Source organism: Podarcis raffonei, chromosome 5, assembly GCF_027172205.1.
Source record: "Podarcis raffonei isolate rPodRaf1 chromosome 5, rPodRaf1.pri, whole genome shotgun sequence".
In the NCBI taxonomy this organism is placed as follows: Eukaryota; Metazoa; Chordata; class Lepidosauria; order Squamata; family Lacertidae; genus Podarcis; species Podarcis raffonei.
The window spans coordinates 19,263,258-19,286,292 of NC_070606.1; the positions used below are offsets into that span (position 1 = coordinate 19,263,258).

The 23,035-nt window shown below is 44.4% G+C and overlaps 1 protein-coding gene across 19 annotated transcripts in view; it reads right to left on the bottom strand.

Annotated features, from left to right (window-relative positions):
* Positions 1-23,035, bottom strand: part of KCNMA1 (potassium calcium-activated channel subfamily M alpha 1) — a 536,674-nt gene that overhangs the window by 204,864 nt on the left and 308,775 nt on the right. For all 19 annotated transcript variants that reach the window (XM_053388116.1, XM_053388113.1, XM_053388117.1 and 16 more), the window contains exon 5: positions 22,424-22,535. In XM_053388116.1, coding sequence (XP_053244091.1) covers positions 22,424-22,535 — 112 coding nt within the window. The remainder of the gene's footprint in view (positions 1-22,423; positions 22,536-23,035) is intronic.

A 23,035-nucleotide genomic window follows, 5' to 3' on the forward strand; every position in this document is an offset into this window, starting at 1 on the left:
CCCCCCCCAAAAAAAAAGACTACCACCTTTTCCTCATGGAGAGACGCCTGAACAGCACGCAAGGATTCAGTTCAAGGCTGCAGTGGCATGTGAAACAGGTGGGACAGTTGCAGTGGCCTTCCACTGCTGTTTGCTGGGATGGGGACAGGGCAGCGAAGAGAGCATTTCCCCCTGCAGGTGTGTGTGTGTGTGCTCCTGCAGGGCACTGATGCTGCAAGCCTTGGGCTCCCCACCTCAACAAGCGGCCCACGGGGGCAGTTTAACCAGCTCATGAGCCACCCCCAAACCGAGTCACCCGCTTGGCGAGTTCCCGCGTGCTGTGCTGAACCGGTGCGGCAGAGGAAATCACATCTGCACATGCCCAGACGCCGGAAATCGTGTCTGTACATGCCCAGATGCCAGAAAACACACGCACACAACCCAGCCCTTGGGGAGATCTCTGCGGGACTTGACCAGCCCAGGCAGGTAAAACCTTGCCGACCCCTTCTCTATCTCAACAGAGTTCCACTGCCAAGCGGGCACCGCTGTGCCATGACCCTAGTGTCAGACTCCTCAACTTCAAGGGCTGAAGGGGAGGACTTTGAAACAGAAAGAGAGAGCATGACAGGGTGCTCTCAGATGACCCTGCTGGACCAATGCCCCTGATTCAACCTAAGGATGTGGCACTGCTCCTCCCCTGCATCACACTGGATAACTGGAGGTGGTGGGGCTCTTTCAGTACCACCACACCTTGCAGCACAGGGGTTACAACACACTGCTGCTACCCACCCCATTCACTTGCAGTTTCTGGGTCCAGCTTGGCCAGAGACCCCAAATAGGAGAGCCTGCCTTCTGCAACATTTTGCTGCAGATCCCACATGCAATGTATTTTTAAAGGCCACTCCAATTTCTGCAGAGCAATACAAGATTCCAGGGGTCTTGGCACTTAACCATGCGTCTCTTTTCGGAAAAATGAGGAGCTAAATATTTGCACATATTTACACCTGAGTCTGGATAAAGAGCGAGGGTTTCGGGCATCACGTCTCGAGAGTGGCATGCTTCGACAGCAGCGCAGCACTGGATTCAAAGACAGCCCAAATGCCATTTCTGTGTCTCTTCCACACAACTTGTCTGCCCGCCAACACACATGGCATTGGCCGCAACCTCCTTCTTCGCCAAAACCCTTGCTAAAAACGTAACCCAAGCCTCATGCAAAAAGAACATTTTTTTCCTGTGGTGACATAAGCCCTGGCAACTTCCCCCCTCCCAACTCTCCTATTGTCTTTTGTTATCAAACACTGCTGGGGGAGGGAATCAGGACACTGAGTGTCCTGATGTGTTGGCTTTTGCCAGGGTAATGACTTTTGCATCACCTGTTTAGTTCTTTGCTGGCGCCTATCTCAGCCAGTCTCCAGATAATGCTTACTTGACTTCTTCTTCTTCTTCAGCCTTGCTGAAGCCATCGATCAAATCCCACATTTACTTATTTCAGAAATTATGGGGAGGACCTGGCATCCCATAATCCACTAACACTTGGTGGATCTAGAGTGAGATCTAAAGCATTGCAACAGATAGGCCCAAGTGCCCAGTGGATATTTAAGAATAAAACTTTTTATTTTAACTTTTGAGCAGCAGACACCCTCCCAATGTTATTCTCACAGCTGCTTTTGAAACTCCTCTCAGCTTAACTGTGGGCAGGAGATGTCTATATCAGAGGATATAGTTTTGTGTGCAAAAAGCTAGCATATCCTTAATCCTAAAGCTAGAAAGGCCCTAAGGTATTCCCATTATTTTACCTAAAGCATATTTGAAAAAGCTTCCAGCCTAGTCTTGAATAATTAGTTGATTTCGCTGTAATTAATTCCTCTATTTAACAGTGGAGATGAAAGGGGTCCTGGTAAGCTTACATAATTGTATGCATGAAAAACAGTTTTATTATAAATGTGCTCAGAACATTCAAATTAGCTGCTTAATAAAAACAACAATGTTTCATTGATGTTTTCCATGTTTATACCAATTCCAATTACTGTCATGTAAGTGCAACCTACCATCCCTTAGAGAAGGTATATTTTATTATAATAAAGGCAAAATAGAAATCGCCATGTTTGAACTGTGCATATGCAACAACAACTACAAAACTGAAAATACCGGACAGTAACTTTTTATTTGGCTATGTCCCGGTTGGTAGGAAAATGTTGTACCAGCAGCTGAAAGTCCTGATGAAATAATCAAAATATGAAAGAGAACAAAATTCCAACACTATCATTTGGGGTGGTGGTGGTGAGGGTTTTATTAACTCCAAAGCATTTTGGAGAAGATCATTTTAATTCTCTCCAGCTTGAGAAAAAAGACTAGTGTATCTCTGAATGCTTAGAAGTGCAAAGAAAAATTCCTTTTGAGATCATAGCTTTATGGCATTAACTTGAACAGATCTTTGGGGAGAGTGTTCAGTCCAAAACAACACAAGCTAATGCCCCCACAGCCTCAGACCAAACTTTTATTAGAGAGTTTCCTCTTCCAACTTAAGAAGAAGAGGGAAAATTTAGCAGGGGCTTTGCCTGCCAGATGTAATCCACCAGTGAAAAACTGTTCCAGGCTCCTCCTTTCAGACCAAAGCAACTGTTTTGTCCCCTGTGAAGAGTGGGTCTGGAGAATCCTCCCCACCTTTTCATCTTTTCCTAAGCCCTGATCCAGAAATGCAGATAACACATCTTTCTGCAGCCTTTAGCTCTATTCCTATTCGGAATGCTTTGCTGCTAAAGCAGATATGCTATTTCATTTTCTCAGTATCAGACCAGTGCAATGGAGCTGCAAATGGGAAAATATTTTTGAGGGGATACACCTAGGGATGTTGGAGAATTCCACTGGAAACAGAGATAGGAGTTAGGAGTTGCCACAAATTATGTGCTTGCCCAAAGTCAGGAACGGAAATCATGCAAGTGAATGCAAGTCATATTTGCTAATGTCAGGGGGTTTTTTAGTCCACAAATGTTATTTTCAGCATTGACATTGCCACTGGCATTATTATTATTATTATTATTATTATTATTATTATTATTATTATGTTTCCCCTGAAATGCATTGAAGTTAGCTATGTAATGAATTATATTAGTGGATAGTCAGATGAATAACCTAAGTTTTAGCAGAAGCCAAACTGTAGTGGAAGAGAAACAGCGATGACTGCAGTAAACACAGGACAGGTTTAAATTCGCAGCCTCATGGCATCCCTAAATACACCTCTCCCTGCCTCATACACAGGATAGCAAATATTACCTAATAGGCATTACTGAAAGCTGATGGGATGAGACTCGTGAATTGAATGTAAAAATTGAGGGGTATAACCTATTCAAATGAATAGACCAAACAGGAAGGGAAGAGGAGCAGAATTATATGTAAAGGATGTGTACACTTGTGAAGAGATCCATGACCTGAGCACAGAAGGCGAATTGAAAGTATATGGGTAGAAACTGTAGGAGAAGCAGTGACCTTACTGTGGGTGCCTGCTATAGACCACCAAGCCAGACTGACTATTTGGGTGATGCCTTCCTAGAGCTGATTACTGAACATTCAGAAAGGAGAAATATGGTAGTCATGGGAGACTTCAACCACCCTGGTGTCTGTTGGAACTCAAACTCTGCCAAGAATGCAACAGGGAGGAACTGATGGACAAAGTGGAAGTACTGGGAACTTGGGGAGGAAGTGATCATGTCCTCTTGAGTTTTGTGATACAGAGGCAAGGGAAGGCTGGGTGTAGTCGGACATGCACTCTGGACGCTAAGAAAGCTGATTTCAAAAAGCTTAAGCAACTATTGGGTGAGATCCCATGGCCAGAAAAACTCAGAGAGACAGGAGTCCAAGATGGATGGGAGTTTCTAAAAGGAGGAATACTGAAGGCACAAATACAAACAATTCCAACAAGAGAGAGAAGTGGGAGGCTTCTAAAGAACCTGGTGTGGCTGCATAAGGAGCTTACAGATGAGCTGAGATTTAAGGAGGACTTGTATAATAAATGGAAGAAAGAGGAAATCACAAAGGAAGAGTATACATGAGTAGCCAACAGCTTCAGGGAGGTCAGGCAGGCCAAAGCTCAGAATGAGCTCAGGCTTGCAAGAAATATATTATATTATTTAAATATAACTTTCAAAGGTTTATTTGGCTATGTTCAAAGCTAGAGGAAAAACAAGCAAGGAGTAGTCCTCTACGTGGAGAAGATGGAGAAATGCTGTTGGGTGACAGAGAGAAGGTGGAACTACGTAACACCTATTTTGTGACTGTCTTCTCCCAAAAGAAAAGCAGTGTCCTACCTGGTGATAACAGAATAAACGATGCAAGGAGGGAGTTGCAGCCCAAGATAGGAAAAGATGTGGTAAGGGAACACCTAGCTACTTTAAATGAATTCAAATCTCCAGGGCCTAATGAGCTGCACCCAAGGGTACTAAAGGAGCTTGCAGATGTGATCCTCGGCCCCTAGGAGTTTGCTCCTAGGCATAGTGATGAATACTCTGTTGTTGTATTCCATCTGAAGAGGACAAGGGAATGGGGCTTAATCACTCAAAAGCATGCACAATCACACCACTGCTTTTTAAAAAAAAACTTTCCTGAAGATACTCAGATATGCTGAAAGGTACTTCAGGACTTATATCCACCACAGCAAATACCTGGTTTTTACTTTGAGAATGGGAAGATGACATATATTCACCGCCTTCCTAGCTACAATCTAATTCTCATGTTACTAGGACCACCAGTACATGGAAATTGCATTGTTTTCTCTTAACAGAAAACTCGAGTAGCCACAGGACAAGGGGAGGCCTCAGCACACTTAAGTGAGCCCCATGGTATGCAAAAGAGCAAAATCTCAGTGCCCCCCGCAACCCAGTGAAGACTAAGCCTGCTGAGCAGCTTCTATGAGTCACAAAATACTGCTTATCAGCTGGAAAACAAAAACAGAAAACAGTGGAAGAGGCGGGAGGAATGAATTGATACATTCGAGTTCTTTGCATCTTATGGTATCCTGAAAAGGCTGGCTCTCTGAACGTTATTGTTGAAGGAGGCAGGTCCCATACACACACAAGACCTGCAACCATTCCATTTGTAGAGTTATTTCCTCCTCCGCTTAGTAGGAGTGCCCCTGTCCAGAGTCCCTGCCAGCCAACCAGCTCCTCTTCCTCTAGGACTCTAAAAATTGTGAGGAAGAAGCAGGAGATTCAACTTCCTCTCTCCCCAACCCCCTCACTGCACTTTTCTGTTCTTCTTTCCAACTGACACTCAACATTCAATGGGTGCTGGGCATTCAGCCCTCATAGGACTGGGTTTTTTTTGGGGGGGGGTGGAGAACAGTGTTAGAAACTGAGATATGAAAGCTAGGAGCTAAATAGCACCTTCAACCTAGGTTATGGGGGCAACAACGGAATGTTTAGCGTACTTTTTTAAAAAAAACAATACAAAGCTGGAAATGAATGAATGGCAGCTAAAATATTGTGTTCATTTTTCACAGGGTCTAGTCCTTCCCCTGCCCACCCCTGTAATATTCTTAAGAGGGTCTCTTCTCCAGTCTTCAGACAGTAGCTGGAAGTGGGGAGGTAGAAAAGGTCCCCCTTTCCTTCCACTCTGCAGTTTTAATCTGAAATCTTAGGCGCAGTACTGCGTCCAGAGCTCAGGAACTGCTCACGCTAATAAAATTGCCTGTCGCAAAATGCGCGTAGAACAAGGGGAGTTTCAAACACTGGGGAAGAAGTGGTAGGCTCCTTAGGGTTTACTAGGAACAACTTCTTCTTCTTCTTCTTCTTCTTCTTCTTCTTCTTCTTCTTCTGCTGCTGCTGCTGCTGCTGCTGCTGCTGTAAACCTTAAAGTTTCCCTGATCACACCAACACCTACCTATTGTTTCATAGATTCATAGAATTGTAAAGTTGGAAGGGACCCAAGGGTTACATCATCCAACCCCCTGAAATGTAGGATCCCTCACCCAATTTGAAAATGTACCGTACTCTGTTTAGCTTTGCAAAGGTGCTAGCAGTTTTATTGCCGCACCACTAGGAGGCCCAACTTGATTCCATTTCTGCCAGGACTCTATCGTTTGACTGCATGTTTGTACAACATAGAGGACAGAACATGAAACGCTTTGTGAAAGGCAAAACTTAAAAGTCAAAAGAACACTGCATTTAATTTATAGTACAAAGGAAGCAGGTGCATGACAGGAAATGTATAACACAAGAACTGTGGGAAACGTTCATGGATCTATACTTGTGAAAATATATTAATCAAGCCCTCAACCAAACCCCCCTTCCGCCATTAAACCCGGTCTTCCAATAAAACCACACACCCCATTTTACAGAACAAAAACATAAACGCCATCTATCTGGAGATACATTACGAGGAGGGGGGCGGGATAATGACTCTGTTTAAGAAAATGTCTCTAGGCATACAGATGAAAGCACTTCAGCCTTGCAAAAGCATTACAAACACAAATAGTGGGGGGGGATCTGACTTGGGAAACAATAATATTTGCATCATGCATTCAACCACAGACAAAATCACGCAGGGCAAGGAAGTAAATCAACTATTTCAGTAATTTATACCTTACCCCAGTATGAGCCAACTTTGTAACAAGACACCAAGGTCTGTCGATACGTATTTTGTTCTTCCTTTTCAGAGGCACTATGCCCAGGTTTGACTCTGTATCCATTTTTGAATAAATCTCCATGAGACTTCTTACGACGCCGGGTAGTTTTGTATGTTTCCGTCCGTGTACCCCCTGTGGGGTTGTGATAGACCAAAATCTTGCTGGGAATCATCGCAGCAGAGCTTCAGGGTTAAGGGAGGGGAAATCAAAATTTACCCGAAAAGGTGTTTCCTCCAAGGTGTGGGCAAAATTTGCCGGAGTGTAAAGTCTCTTCCCCCCCACTACACACTAAAAAGTAAAGAGCGTAAAGGAAGAGAGGTTGCTGAGAATCAGCCACTCATGCTGGAATATTTTAAGTTGTGAAATAATTAGGAAGACTGCATATTCTGTATTTGATATTGTTACCAAAAATAATTTTAAAATGGCATTAGCAAAGAAAGGAGGGGGGAGGTAGTGACTGGAAGAGGGAGAAATAGAACAAATTTCTATCCCAAACTGTGCTCTCTAAAACGCAGAGAACATCACGCAAACAGGGACCAAACTGCTATGGCAGAGACTTGCTGTGCAGATGCTCCTCTTGTTTGTGTGCTACCCCAGGGCTTAAAAGGCATCTCCTATCCGGATATTGCCATATAAGCTTCTTTCGTTCCCCCTCCAACCTGCGTCCTCCCCAGGAGGAGAAAACAGAACAGATTACAGTTCCTGCAAAAAGGAGATGCTTTGATCCACAAATCCACAGGCCCACCCACAATGCCACAAAATGTATTTGGTTGTCACGGAAATTGTTCGTTTGACAGCATTACATGCCCTATCTCAGGTTAAAGCCTGCACACTGCAGAGAGGTCATGTAATCAGCCAACTCTTACAGGATTTAGTCCTTATGAATTGGGGAGGGATGTGTGTGTGTTGTGTGTGTGTTGTGGGGGGAACCCTTCAACTAATCCTCAGTTAACGACAACTGGAATACCAAATATTTTAAGCTATAACAAGGAGTGGCTAGAAATAAACAGTATTCAATTAAGTTTTGATAGATGGTATTTGCAAATCTCTTGTTTCCACCTAAGGCCTTACCCAACCCATTCACGTTAAGAAAATGATAGTGAAAATTTATTTTTTTTAATGAATGCTTGTTTTGCACAAAAGAAAAGAACCAAGGCTCCCCACAGCTGTCAGATGCTTATGCAATCCATTATGAATTCAAACACAGTGGGGTTTTTTTCTTCTTAATCTCCACTTTCACATAAAAGCTGTCATCCCAACCCCCAAAAGCTGGGCTAATTCAGAGGATTGCTTATCCTTACATCTGTTTCCGTTAGCAAAAGCAAAAGAGGTCTATCAGTGGCTATTTAACATTCTAGCTAAACGAAACATCCTTGTTCAGAGACAGCTCGGGCATTCTGTCTCCCCCATGTGATTAGAATTGTTTGCGGGAGAGCAAGTGCATGTCTGTTATCCATGCCCCCTCCATTGCGTATCTCTTGCCCAGCCCCGCTGACCTCCATACACTACACTACGAACATCAGCAGCTGGGAGCCTTCTGTACTCCTGCAGCTCCCCCCCCCCCCGATCAGGGCTCTAAGGCTCCCCACCACTAAAATTCACCGTTTAGCACATGAAGGGCGGTGAAGCCAGGCACGGGATATGCTGGGTGGAGACAACCAACACCCGCTTCTTTCTTTAATGCAGTTCCAATTGCAGGAATTGCCAACATGGTGCCTCTCAGTTGTTGGATTGCAACTCTCAGCATCCCTGACCACTGGTTCTTTTGACTGGGGATGATGGGAGTTGGAGTCCAATGTCATCTGGAAGGCTGCCCCTGCTAGGAAGTAAAGGAAAACGAGGTGTTCCTTCTCAGCAAGCTAACCTTGCAACAGAGGTGGGTCCTTTTTAAAAACAAAAAACCACCCACCCGCTAGTACAACTTTCTGGAAAGCACATTTGCTTCACAGAAAGTCATACGTCAGCATGACTTTTCTATTTTTATCTGGCTGCTGCCAGCAACATAGCCCTAAACCAGGACCAGGCTCTTCAGAGAGGTTTTAACCTATGGACAGGACAGAATGTCAAGAAGGAAAGTAAAGGAGGACAAAGGTCAGGGGCAAAGCCTGGATTATGCTACAAGGCACCATTCGGATGAAGATGACCAGAGGCATCTCCTGTAAATCACAGAGAACTAGTCACAAGGAGAGGGTGGATGGATGGATGGATGGATATACAAATTAGAGCAATGTGGTTGGGTCGGTTCGATTTATACCTTGGGAAACTGGGCTCTAATCAAAATGGAGTTCCAATCCTACTTCTACAACGGACTCAGATGAGTGGCCTAAGGCATTCCTCTTCAGTTAGTGGGCCATTGCCCACAAGAGAGCCATACCTTCAAGCTTCTGGTGAATCACACTAGTGCCACTATCACCTTTTCCCTTTTTGTTAGGGGTGTGTGTGTGTGTGTGTGTGAGAGAGAGAGAGAGAGAGAGAGAGAGAGAGAGAGAGAGAGAGAAATAGATAAAGCAACCCACAATAACCTTGGATCTGAAGAGGTAAAATACTATTGGTCTAAGCAATGAAGTGGGGCAGTAAATGTTATGTGTAACATTTTCCATTTCACAAAGGCTATTAGTAACATTTAACAGAGGCCAGATGTAAATACAGTATTTCGCAAGCTGGGCAGTTTTCAGTATTATTTACTGAATTCATGTAAAGCAAACACGCTATTATTTCAGATCACCCTCTAGGGCAGCCTTTCTCATCCTTGGGTCGCCAGAGGTTTTTGAACTACAACTCCCATCATCCCTGAGTACCGGGCCTGCTAGTTAGGGGTGATGGAAGTTGCAGTCCAACAACAGCTGAGGAGCAAATGTTCCAGGGCATTAAAAAAAAATAATCAAGTGTGAATTGGCCTTTTTCAAATTCAAATGTAATCCATGCAATCTGAATAGCCATTTTCTAATTCAACGTGTGTGTGTCCCCCCCCAAAAAAACCCCCCAGCAACCCTCCCCTCATCACTAAGGGTTCATGATTGCTCTCCCACATCTTAAAACTGCCCACACAGTTTCATATTTATTCTGAAGTTCATTCACACTGAGTTCAATGGAATTTATCACAAGTACACATGCACACAACTGGAATCTGAATTCAACAAAATAATAATTATGTCTTGTCCTTCCAAACTTTCAGGACACATACACAGTACAATTTATATATTTTCTAAACAGGGCTGGAAGCCTGCCTCTAACCATTAGTTGCAGGGATTATTCATTAGAATCAAGAACTACTTTTCAAGAAGTTCCTCCCTCTTATGTAAAACTGAACAGGTGGCTTCTTCTTCTTTTCAAATCAACTTAATAATTGCCTAAATTATTTATTTTTAAGCAGCATTTGGCATAGCAACACTCAGCTCAACTTTAGAAGCATTTGCAGCAGCATACACAAATCAAATACCAGTAAATCTTTTTTGTACTTTATCAAAACTTCCTATGAAAAGGAACATTCATTATGGTTGAACAACTGTTTAAATTCCTGCTTTCTCGTGGCTCCAAATATGTGTCTTTCGTACTTGGGCAAAACTGTGTTCCTGGAGAACTGGTCATTCTCCTACCCATATGAAATGACCAATTTCCTTAAAGCACAGTTCTGTCCGGGCTCAGAAAAGAAGCAATATGCTTGGTGGTTGCAGGAATTTGTGTGTGTGTGTGTGTGTGTGTGCGTGTGTGTGTGCGCACACACACACACACACAAAATTTTATTTTATTTTTACAAACAAATCTGGCACTGTGAAGTAGTTCTGCCCTCTAAGGTCATTGATGCCCCCTGCCCCAAAGCCCTTCCATACGTACAACTGAGAAAATATTCCTTCTGTGTCTGCATATTGTATGATCTCCAAGCTACAAATGTCTTTTTCGGTAAATACCACCCTCTTAAAGGATTTTCTGGAGTGTGAAGTTGTGGCACAATTTTTGTGTCCTGAAGGACACACTACCCATATCACAATATCCAGAGAAGGGCATAGGATGTGAAGGGAAAACTGAAGGGAGGTGGAAGTCGGTTGGTTACTGATGTAGTGAAGCAGCTGAAGAAAGAGGAAAGCAGCGACAGATAGGGCATGAAGAAAAAGCAGAGGGGCAAATGAAAACCAACTTTTTTTATTATGAACAGAGTGTCTGACTGCTAACACCCAGCTAGTGCCGAAGACCATTGACAGGATGGTAGGAATGGGAGTCCCTCCAGTTTCTGACGAGTGAAAGAAAATGAGACTTGTTCTGATCCACAAACCTATGTGTTTTTTCTTTGGAAGCCCTATGCGGCTCCCAGCAGTACAGCCTGGCTTCGCCCTCCCCAGGCTGGATACCTGGAGGTCTCCGCCTACCTCAGCCAATTGCCCAATCCCACCTGGGGAGGCGTTGCCAGGGGATCGGGCCAGGTAAGGGGAGGGACCGCCCTGCCCACACAGTAGAGGGTGGATCTTACCTGGGAATTGTCAGTTGGCTCCAGAGCTTCTCCCACCCTGCCCTCCCTCAGTTAAGCCTTCTTTTGCTGGTTAACCTCTTCTCCACAAGAACGTGGGTACTGCTACGTCAGGGTCGCTGTTGAAGGGCCAGAAAGGAATTTTCCTGCATTGGCAGGTTTTGCCTTCCCAGTAGCAAAACGTCACAACTTTGATGGTTTCAGGCCTTTGGCAGAATGCGTAGTCTGTCTTCCCTAAATGGGGGGGGGCCGTGAAGCGGTGACCTCCCCTGCGGCAGCGATCCCAGGGTTCCCCGTTAAAGGGGTTTTGAGGGGAGGCATTGGCCATATGCTGAGAGGTTGTCATTGCTCTCCCCTGCGACGGTGGTGAAACGGGGGGGCGGGCTCTCTGCTTGAACATATGTTCTCCAGAGCCAGCCCAATCCCCACACATTCTGGATAACCCTGATATCCCTCAAGATAAACGCCCAGTGCCTAAGCCAAGGTCTCTCCACATCTGAATCTTAATAAAGTTGTGGCCAATTTTAATCCCATAGCACATTGTCTTGAGTCTACTCGGGAGTCGCCTGGGGTTGGGGGGACTCCGCCTGTCCACGTAAATAGGGGCTGCATGCAAAAGATGCAAGGGGGCAGGAACAAATAAAGAAAGGGTCTATCCTGGTGCTTAACTTCTCAGACCTCCCCACTTTTGCTGTAAAAAATTAACGCAGTGTATCCAGAGGCCCACCCCTAGGATGAGCAGGAGATGACAGTGTGCAGCCGTCAGAGCGAATTGTTTGGAGGCAAGAAGCAGCAAGGGGTGGAAATGGGGCCAGTTATTTAGCTCCTGCTTCCTCAATAGCATCATGTGAGATGACTTGAAGGTTCGCTAGCTGTCACTCTTAATCATTTTAGATTAGAGCCTGCTAAGTTAACTATTCAGTGTCAAAAGCATTTAAGGGCCAAACTAGACATGATGGGGGCAACTACATGAATTCATCCACGTGTCTTTTTTAAAATAAAAATAAAAAGGAGCAGTGTGAGTGAGGGGACCTGAGCCCCCGTCCCTATCTATGTGCACTCAGTTGCTTCAACAGTTTTCACTGCCTAGTCCAGCTTACTTGCAGTAGCGGTGATAAGCAGGGGAAGAAGTACTTTAAAAAGCAACAGACCACAGCAAGGTAAGACAGAATGGAGAGGAAGGTTTGGCTTCTCTCACCTGTATGGTCCTATCTTCTCCTCACTACTCTCTTGCCTTGCATATATTTGTGTTGTTTTACTTGTTTTGGATTTTGCAAACTGCCTCGAAATATCTGATGAATGGTGGTATAGAAATGTTTGAAATGTATGCATACATACACGGGTTCCTCCTGTGTTTTTCAAACTTGGGTTCCCCAGCTGTTGATGGACTAGAACTCCCATCACCCCTAGCTAGCAGGACCAGTGGTCAGGATTGCCCTCTCATGTCTAGTTAGCTCTGAGGGCTGGCCTCAGGCAGATGCTTGTATTCAGCAACTTTGCTGAACATTTTGCTGGAGATGATCACAACTCAGTTGTGATCAGTGTAGAGAGCTCCAGGCTGTTGGAGAAGGTACAGTGGAACCTCGGGTTGTGGACGTAATCCGTGACGGAGGCATGTCTGCAACCCGCAGCATTTATAACCTGCAGTGCCGCGTCTGCGCATGCACGTGATGCAATTTGGTCTTCTGCGCATGCGGGAAGCGTGATTTTTGCGCTTCTGCACATGTGCGAGCGGTGAAACCCAGAAGTAATCCTTTCCGGTACTTCCGAGTTTCCCGCGGTCCACTATCTGAAAACACATAACCCTTAGCGTTTGTAACCCGAGGTACCACTGTAGTTAAAAAAGAAAGGGAGACAGAATGCCTGTGTGTGTATGTGTGTGGCTGCAGATGTTGTCTATACACCTTACGTTAATTCCATTGCCACACACATTCTGAACACATACTCTCATCCACATTCTTCCCACAACTAGTCATACAGAAGCTACTACATAGGTCTAGAGTTGAATCTAGGCAGTCCTGGTGAGCAATGAAACTGCCTGTGCATTGTGGCAGGGATATGCTAGATAGCTGAGGAATGGAGCTGTGTTTTCTCTCGAATTACCATATTTTTCCGTCTATAAGATGCCCCCATGTATAAGATGCCCCTTATTTTGGGGGACTCAGATTTAAGAAAATGAAGGGAGATGGCCCAGAGTATAAGACGCCCCCTAATTTTTGACATTATTTTTAGGGGAAAAACCTAGTCTTATACACAGAAAAATAGGGTACCTCAGTAACCAGAGGACAGGAAAGCAATGCCAGGATGCACACCAATATTACTGAGGACAGGAGGAGATTCATAAAGGTTCTGGACTCCCTCCCCATCAAAATGAAACAAAAACAAAAGCTCTGCAGCGTTCACTCTTAAAAAATCAAAACTTGTGGCAATTTCGAGCGACACCAGCACTGTCTGACTCAGAGAAAAATTCCTCCAAGACCCTGCCTCTCAATGCTATTAGTCACTTTATGACTTCTGCCTGGCTTGAGGTCTGCAAAACTCTTTGTGACCTCAGAGATTCAGCTGCAGCCGCAGTTTTTCTGGCTGCCATTGGTTTAGCTCTGCTGACATCACAATCTTTGCTGGTCTGATGTCACAAACGGGGCATGTCACATGCCATCTCAGGTCAGACTACTGACTGATTACTCACAGCTGAACACATATTGTACTGTGCTCTGTTACTGATACAAGAGAGAGACTAATTACTACCCAGCTTTTCTTACTGCTGGTTCATAAGCAGGCAAGGTGATAGAGGGACGAATCTCAGAAGAATGGGAATAGAGGTGAACACCAATGGGGAAAACAGGCGTGATGGGAAAGGTAAGCAAACAAAGAGGCTGGAAAATATGGGTGTTGGGTAGCAGAAGTATTCTGAAGGTGTCCAGATAACCAAACAGACAAGGTCAAAATGTGGCCTTTGCCCAAAGGCACAGGGCTGATCCAGGGATCAGATGATCCTTAGGAGGGAACTAATGGCTGGCTTGAGTGGATGGAATTGTGCTGGAATCTGGGAAACATCAATGGCCACAGTGTCCTTGCGGATCCTCCCACTGTAAGACCCATCATAGAACATCTGCCCAACCCAGATGTACCACAACTCCCACCTGGATCAGCCAACATGGGCATTGGTCAGGGATGAAGGCAGCTGCAGTCCAACAATATTTGGAGGGCACTACATTGAGGAAGGGATGCGGGTGGCGCTGTGGGTTAAACCACAGAGCTTAGGACTTGCTGATCAGAAGTTTGGCGGTTTGAATCCCTGCGACGGGGTGAGCTCCCGTTGCTCGGTCCCTGCTCCTGCCAACCTAGCAGTTCAAAAGCACATCAAAGTGCAAGTAGATAAATAGGTACCACTCCGGCAGGAAGGTAAACGGCGTTTCCGTGCGCTGCTCTGGTTCGCCAGAAACAGCTTAGTCATGCTGGCCACATGACCCGGAAGCTGTACGCCGGCTCCCTCGGCCAATAAAGTGAGATGAGCGCCGCAACCCCCGAGTCATCTGCGACTGGACCTAATGGTCAGGGGTCCCTTTACCTTTACATTGAGGAAGACACCAATTTGCACACAATCAAGATCAGCTACAAAAAGAAAAGGGAGTGCATTTCTCTGGCTAGCTACTCTTTCCCTTTTGATTATTATAATGCCCCTTCTTGTCTCCATGAAAAGGGTCTGCTTTTGTGCCATATGTGACAGTTTGAAAAAGACATTTCATTCTCATTCATCTCTGTCCCTTTCTCTCCATTATAGCTTTTTTAAATCACCTAAAGGATTCAAGTGGTTGTTCAGCTGTTTGGTGACAACAAAAATCCGCTGTCTGCACTTTCATGGATTATAGCATTGCATAATCTTTTTTTTTTTTTTCAAAAGAGAGAGAGAGTTTGCCTAACTGCTCTCTAATCTTTCCTTGTATTTATTCCCACTAATACTCTCTCTTGGGGTAAAATTATGAAAAAGTATTCAGAAAGAACATTCCATTGCTCTTCTTTCTGAAGGGTGCTTTCTGTATGGAGCACAAATGCCAAAAGCAAGCAAAGTCTTAAGAACAGCAAAACAGAAATGAAACATATGCAGAGGTTCTCACACAAACGTTTAAATTTGATTTGATTGATTGATTGAATTTATATACCACCCTATACACAGAGATCTCATCTTAAAGATGTACTGTATTTTTCACTCTATAAGACGCAGCAGACCACAAGACGCACCTAGTTTTTTGAGGGGGAAAACAAGAAGAAGAAAAAATCTGAATCTCAGAAGCCAGAACAGCAAGAGGGATTGCTGCGCAGTGAAAGCAGCAATCCCTCTTGCTGTTCTGGCTTCTGGGATAGCTGCGCAGCCTGCATTCGCTCCATAAGACGCACACACATTTCCCCTTACTTTTTAGGAGGGAAAAAGTGAGTCTTATAGAGCAAAAAATGTGGTAAGTACCGTATTTTGAAACTACTGCTGCAGAAACATGAACAGGGGACCTGAATGCATGACTACTATTTGATTCCTCTCAATCTACCCAGATCTTCCTAGATAGTTTGTGGAGTGAAATGCACAGGGCATGGAGTCAACCAGAATGCAGATCATGATCTACACTCTAAATCTAAATCTTTTGGAGATTTACCGTAGATTGTCAAGGATTTCTGATACCCAATTGTTTAACAATTGCAATAACAAATCAACACCTGCTATCTAAATTAAGCTCATGAAGTGAAGAAACCTAATCAGGAGTAGTCTTTTGTGTGTGATTTAGCTGAGATTCCTGCATTGCAGCGGGTTGGACTAGATGACCCTCAGGGTCCCTTCCAGCTCTACAATTCTATGATTCCATGAATCAGAGCAGCCTGGCACAGTGCTATTGTAGCATCTAATTCCCCTTGCTAATGTCCCTCACCCACTGAAATTGTTTGCTTAGGTTCCAGTGAGCTAGATCTGTGCTCTTTGATATGTGCATTCTCAAAATAAACTGGGAGGAGGGGTAATTCATAAAACTCACCCTCTATTAGTTCAGTTTAGATTTTTTAAAATATTGACGGGGGAGGGGAAAGAAGAGCAACTCCTGTGTTTTCAAAGTGTTGGTGCTGACCTTTAAAGCCCTAAATGGCCTTGGCCCAGTATACTTGAAGGAGCGTCTCCACCCAGCGTCTCATTGTGCCCAGACACTGAGGTCCCTCTCTGAGAGCCTTCTGGTGGTTCCCTCACTACGAGAAGTGAAGCTACAGGGAACCAGGCAGAGGGCCTTCTCGGTAGTGGCCCCTGCCCTGTGGAACGCTCTCCCAACAGATGTCAAGGAAATAAACAACTATCTGACTTTTAGAAGAAATTGGAAGGCAGCGCTGTATAGGGAGGTTTTTAATGTTTTATCTTTTACCGCATTATTATTATTATTATTATTATTATTATTATTATTATTATTATTATTTTCTGTTGAGAGCCACCCAGAGAGGTTGGGGAAACCCAACCAGATGGATGGAGTATAAATAATAATAATAATAATAATTATTATTATTATTATTCAGACCTGACCTGTTTCAGGATTACCCTTCCACTGGGACAATTTAATATATTTTCAGGTGAAATAAATATAAAACAAAATACCATATTACTTATTACAAAGACTAATGATAGGAGGTGTTCTTAAAAACTCTTTAAAATAATATCTAGATTGTAGATGGTCATGAAATAGCCACATATCTATACAGTGGAACCTTGGAAGCGGAACACCTTTGAACTCGAACGTTTCGGCTTCCGAACGATAGAAAACCGGAAGTGATTGTTCTGATTTTCGAATGATTTTTGGAAGCTGAATTTTGCAATTCACGTTTTTCACTTTTCACCATAATCTTTGTTTTTCACAATGCAAGAATTCAATATTTTATTAAACACATAGCCAAAGTAGTACAATATGAGTATAAATGTAAGTGACTTATATAGCATTGAACATGACATGTATTACACTGAAAATGACATGTATATCTATGTACAGTTGGAGGTATGCAAAAAAATGTACATTCCCTTAGGATACACAGTATACTGGGGAACATCTTTTTTTCCATTTTATTTTGCATGAGATTTTTTCAACTGTTCTTATATGTTCTTTCAATGCTGATTTCAAATATGAAATCGATTTTTGTGTACATGCCATAGTTAATTTTCAATTTCCGACTTTTGCAGATATGTCATATTTACACTGGGGATAAGTGGACACTGACACGTTGATCTACCCTAACCACATGATAATTATTGTTTTGCAAACTTAATTTTCTTTATTTTTACAGTTTTATAACCTAAATATTTGTATTTTTCAGATCGGACCATGGCTTCTTCAAGTAGACAAAAATGTGTAAACAAGCCTGATGCCTTTTTTTTATGTATGTGGCTGCTACGGACTTCCTCGTCAAAGACACAATATGGGGGGAAAGAAGTGGGGGGGGAGCATTCCCATGGTTTGCTGGAGCAAGAGTGTGATGATGCCAGAATAAGCACAGCATGTCGACCTAAGCTGTGTGTGCTGAGTTTCAGTTTTCTGGGTCATATGGAAAGATCTGAACCACTTTGGAGGCCGACTTTTGAGTATCCTGCTTTGAAGAAGAGGTACAACAATGTTTCATTCTCAGATTTATCCAGTAAGCAAGATGTCCTGAGCTACATGTAGCCACTTGTCATTGTTCTAGCTCATTAGGAAGTATCCTAACTGTTTCAATATCCCAGGCCAGCTGGCCTAAGTGTTTTGGAGTTTAGGATTAGTCCAGAGTCCTTCTATTCTAGGTCCACAAGTGACTCATGAATGCATTTGTTCTGAACACATAATTCACTTAATTTTACTGAAGGCTATAAGCCTTATAACCCTTGAAGCTGTCCCAGAAACTCCAGCAAGTGCAGAATGCTGCAGTGAGGCTCCTCACAGGGTCTCTGCCATGGGAGCATATTCACCCAGTGCTTTTCCAGCTGCATTGGCTCCCGGTGGAGTACAGGGTCAGATTTAAGGTGCTGGTTTTAACCTTTAAAGCCCTTCACGGCATAGGACCCTCGTGCCTACGGGACCGCCTCTCCTGGTATGCCCCACGGAGGACCTTAAGGTCCATATATAGCAACGCCCTAGTGGTCCCAGGCCCTAAGGAAGTTAGATTAGCCTCAACCAGAGCCAGGGCCTTCTCAACACTGGCTCCGGCCTGGTGGAACGCTCTGTCTCATGAGACCAGGGCCCTACGGGATCTGATTTCTTTCCACAGGGCCTGTAAGACAGAGTTGTTGCATCTGGCCTTTGGCTTAGAATCAGTTTGATTCCCTCCCCCTCTTCCTTTTTCATTTCTCCTCCTATGAAGAGACTGCATCCTAATGTTTTAATGTTGTATCTTAATCTTTTAAATTGTATTTTAATCAACTTGTTTTTATTATTGGTTGTTAGCCGTCCTGAGCCCGGTCTTGGCTGGGGAGGGCAGGGTATAAATAATAAAAATTATTATTATTCTTATTATTATTATTATTATTATTAATGGCAAAATTCCTCCATGTTTAAAGAGTAAAAAATTTAAGTAGAACATGGCATAAAGCATATCAGTTGTTTGTTTTTAAACCCAGACAACAGCTTGCTACTCATAATTAATGGTATAAGATATAAAGTTCCCTGTTCCCTAAAATGTTGCTAGGAGACTAGCTCTGCCCCAGCTCCTGCCAACCTGGCAGTTCGAAAGCACACCAGTGCAGTAGATAAATAGGTACCACTGTGGTGGGAAGGTAAACAGCATTTCTGTGCACTCTGGTTACCGTCCTGTTGCGCTAGAAGTAGTTTAATCATGCTGACCACATGACCCGGAAAGCTGTCTGTGGACAAACGCTGGTTCCCTCGGTCTGAAAGCAAGATGAGCACCACAATCCCATAGTCGCCTTTGACTGGACTTAACTGTCCAGGGATCCTTTACCTTTACCTTTTTTATTACAACTTGGGCTCCCTCATTATGGTCTCTCAGGACATTATGGCATCCTGAGAGAGGGCAAAATATGATTACCACCCCCCTGGGCGTAGCTAGGATTTTTGTTTAGGGGGGCAGAACCTCAGATTTGTATTGGTTTTTATTAAGGGGTGCAGCTGGCCCCTGGCTACGCCCATGCCCCCCCAAAAAATATTGAGTAGGTACCCATATACCCACTGCCTTGAGGCACATCTCTGGGAGAAGAAAAGGCAAATGAGTAAACCCCATGCAAATCTGGAGTGGAGTCCCTGAAACGATTGAGTGGTGCCTAGTACGCCTCCTTCTGGCAACGGCTGCAGCCAAGCTGGTGTCAAATGTATTGTTTTGCTTTCATTTTGACCACATCAGTGCAGCCTAGAGAGGGGGGTGTCTTGTCATTTGGGCAGCCCAGGGCCTCCATACATGCTGTCCTGGCTTGTGCCTTAGAGAGGTCACAACACAGGAGGCATCAGTTACAAGTTACCCATGTCTGCAGCCGCAGCAGGCGCTGTGATTCTCCAGTGGTTTGACTTCATATCCAGAGGCACACTCCATTGTCTCTCAAGACAGATGGATGCCAACAACAACCTGTTGTTTTTATTATTATTAATTAATTATTGTTGTTGTTATTGTTATTATTTTGCACCCCTTGGCTCGGTACCCTGTGCGGGGAAACTGCTCACGCCACCCTGGATCTGGCACTACTTATGGATATGATTTCCCCTTTACTTAGATGGTTGGCTTTAACCAGAGTTCAGCTTGGTAGGTGTGCATTGACGCTAACCGCGTTATCCCAATATTGGTTCCTAACCAGGCTTTGCAAAGCTGCTTCAGAAATTGCGCTCATAAACTCTGGGGGGTTACAAGGACAATATTGGATAGCACCACTGCAAAGTTAACCGTGTCCCTTCTCTAAAGCATGCGCCTGTCTCATTTCAACACCTGAGGCAACATGGGAAGGTGCTAATTCTCCCTGCCTAAGCCTCACTTATCAGGGTTATGCTGCAGGGTCTCCTGGTGAGATCTCGCGAGAGTTCAGTGAGATCTCACAAGATCTTGTGGAAGCAGCAGCCACAGCTGTGTGGCCCTGGCAGTGGCAGCAGTAGCATGTAGGGTGCCCATGGAGGCACCACCCCATTAGATTCTGCCTCCTGACGTGGGAAGCTGGCCCTGAGCCCAGCAAACATTCTTCATTTCCTACCTAACTTTAAGACACACTGGGAATATGTTTGCTTTAGACCCCTGAGCTACAGGATGTGCATAGACAGGAGGCCTGGGCAGAGAATTGTGTGGGATTTTATCTTTTTGCACCGGGATTTGAGAATACAGCATAACAAAAGAAATAGAAACCTGTCAGCTGAAATCTGTTTTGTAGGTCACAGGCTTTTCCGGGCCCTTTATAAGCCTACGATGAACCTTGTACACTGAAGATGCTTTCTCATTTTCCAACTTGCTAGTATTATTCCCTTTGTCTCAAGCAATTAGCTGTGTCAGTGCAACTACTCCATGCTTTACACAACTTAATAAAGATAAAAGCAGTTTGTTTCTGGTGGCAATGTCATGCCTCAGCATGACCACTGGATGGCAGAAGCACACAATTCTTTAAGCCACATAAAGATGGAAGGGAAAGAGCAAGTTTTGTGGCCACTTCTAACATCTGCAGCTATGGAAGCAGCAGAACAGAATCAGACGGATCCTCAAGCTAGTGAATACAACATTAATGTTATGAAGCTCATAATTATTATTGTATGTCAGTGTTACTACTACAAAACTGGATGCTACCAAAAAAAAAAAGCTGCTAAAAATTCTGTGCTCAGTGAATAAAATTATCTCCCCCGCCCCTCAACATTGCTCTCTCTTAAATAGCAACCTGACAGGATGGCACTGTGATCTAAACCACAGAGCCTAGGGCTTCCTGATCAGAAGGTCAGCAGTTTGAATCCCCATGACAGGGTGAGTTCCCGTTGCTCAGTCCCTGCTCCTGCCCACCTAGCAGTTCGAAAGCATGTCAAAGTGCAAGTAGATAAATAGGTACCGCTCTGGCGGGAAGGTAAATGGTGTTTCTGTGCGCTGCTCTGGTTTGCCAGAAGCGGCTTAGTCATGCTGGCCACATGGCCCAGAAGCTGTACGCTGGCTCCCTCGGCCAATAAAGTGAGATGAGCGCCACAACCCCAGAGTCGTCTGCGACTGGACCTAACAGTCAGTGGTCCCTTTACCTTTACTAACAGAGAAATTTAGCAGGTGAAACAGATATATAGAATGATGGGGATGGGGGGGGGGAGAGATTCACCTACTAAAGTTCAAGATACAGAGCCAGTTTAACCATAGGGGCACGCTATGTGTCAGCCTAGGGAAGCTAAGTTTTTAGTGCAGCCACATCTGAAGGGCAATAAAATTCAAAAGGCATCAAACAATGGTGCTGGTGGTGGAAGGAAGAGTCAGCAACGGCCAGTTCAGCAGTCTGCATTTTCCAGAATGCAGAGTCAATGACACCGTTTTATCCCAATGGAGCAAAACCTCCTAAATGGGTCTTAGAGACACAGTGGGGCCTGCTTCAGCGCTCTCCTGAGAGCCAAAGAGGCCTGCCGCAGTGGTGGTGATGAAGCTGGTGTGGAACCGGTTACCATTTTCCAACATGCTGCCATACCAAGATATTGTTGGGGCGCAGCAGAGAGGCAATGGTTTTGATGGAAGTTGTACTCTGAAATCTCTTGAAGGCAAGCTTCTTGGAAGCACCTGAGAAACTCCTCTGATAACAGCAACAAACCTCCAAGTGTCAACATGCAGAATCATAATGGGCAGCAAACTGATTTCCTAATAAAGTTTCCCCCCCTCTCCTTTCTTGCACAGGAAGCCCATTCCCTTTTCCAGATGAAGAAAGGATGCTTAGGATTGCAGCTCCTCACAGTGGAGAAGGTTTCAGCTGCCTGGGGCCTGATCCTGCCCTTTTCTTGCTTGTGTGAAGCATGGACGGCTCACTAGACTGGTTGTCTTGCAAAACCTCTGGAACTCAGTGAGACTTGCTTATATGTGCTTAGGCAGGAGCAGCCAGTGATCACGGTCTGGTCAGTCTAGCAGAACTTTTGAGGGGCAGGGGAGACTGCTGTGAGCCACCCCTGCAGGAGAGGAGGCCATCCCTCATACAAGTTCTCTTACACCAGGGCCAGCTACAGCTTCTCTCCCTTTGCTCCAGTGTGTTGGGGAAATTGCGCAACACCCCCCCCCTCAAGTTGCCACCAGTCTGCCTCGGTTTGTGTTTCTTTCGGAGGGAGGGGGCAGACTCAGTACATTTCTCTCAGTGCCAATTACAAGTCTTCGAGAACGCAGTACCAGTAGCCAGCATCTTGCAAACCCACACACAATTAAGAAAAATGCTGTTTACTTACCCAGCCAACTTCTGTTTAAATACACTGAAACGAACACTGGAGGGACTGTGAAGAAATCTACCACCGAGTTTACTTCCAGCCAGAACCATAGCTTGTCGTTGGCTGCTATGAACTGGGGAGGGAAATGAAGAGGATAAGGATACTGGTTGTTGTAGGGGGGTGGGGTGGGGGGTGGGGATTCCTTATGAAAGATACAACAGATTTTCTGTTTGTCCCTTGGAAATAATTAAGGCATTGTTTCGCGACCTCTAATTAAAATACACCTGCTTATTCATTTTAATTCATTCATTAATTGACTAATTCATTTAAAAAATGTTTTAAACCTGTTTTTTAAGGGTGCACTCTTCCCACCCGAAGAACCCTTTGTAAAATACATTTTCATGTAAAATATATGAAGATACAATTGCAAACACACACCCAAAAAACCCCAGCAGCGAAAGGTTACCCCGCCCCCCAATCTATGTAAACCACTTGGGAGATTTCAACAATAAATCAGAATACGGATTTTACAAAGAAATGTGTCTTGAATAAATGAGTTTTTATTTAACAGCTAGCAGTTATGAGACAACACTTATCTCTCTGGGGATGGGGTTCCAAAGGTGTGGTGGGGCC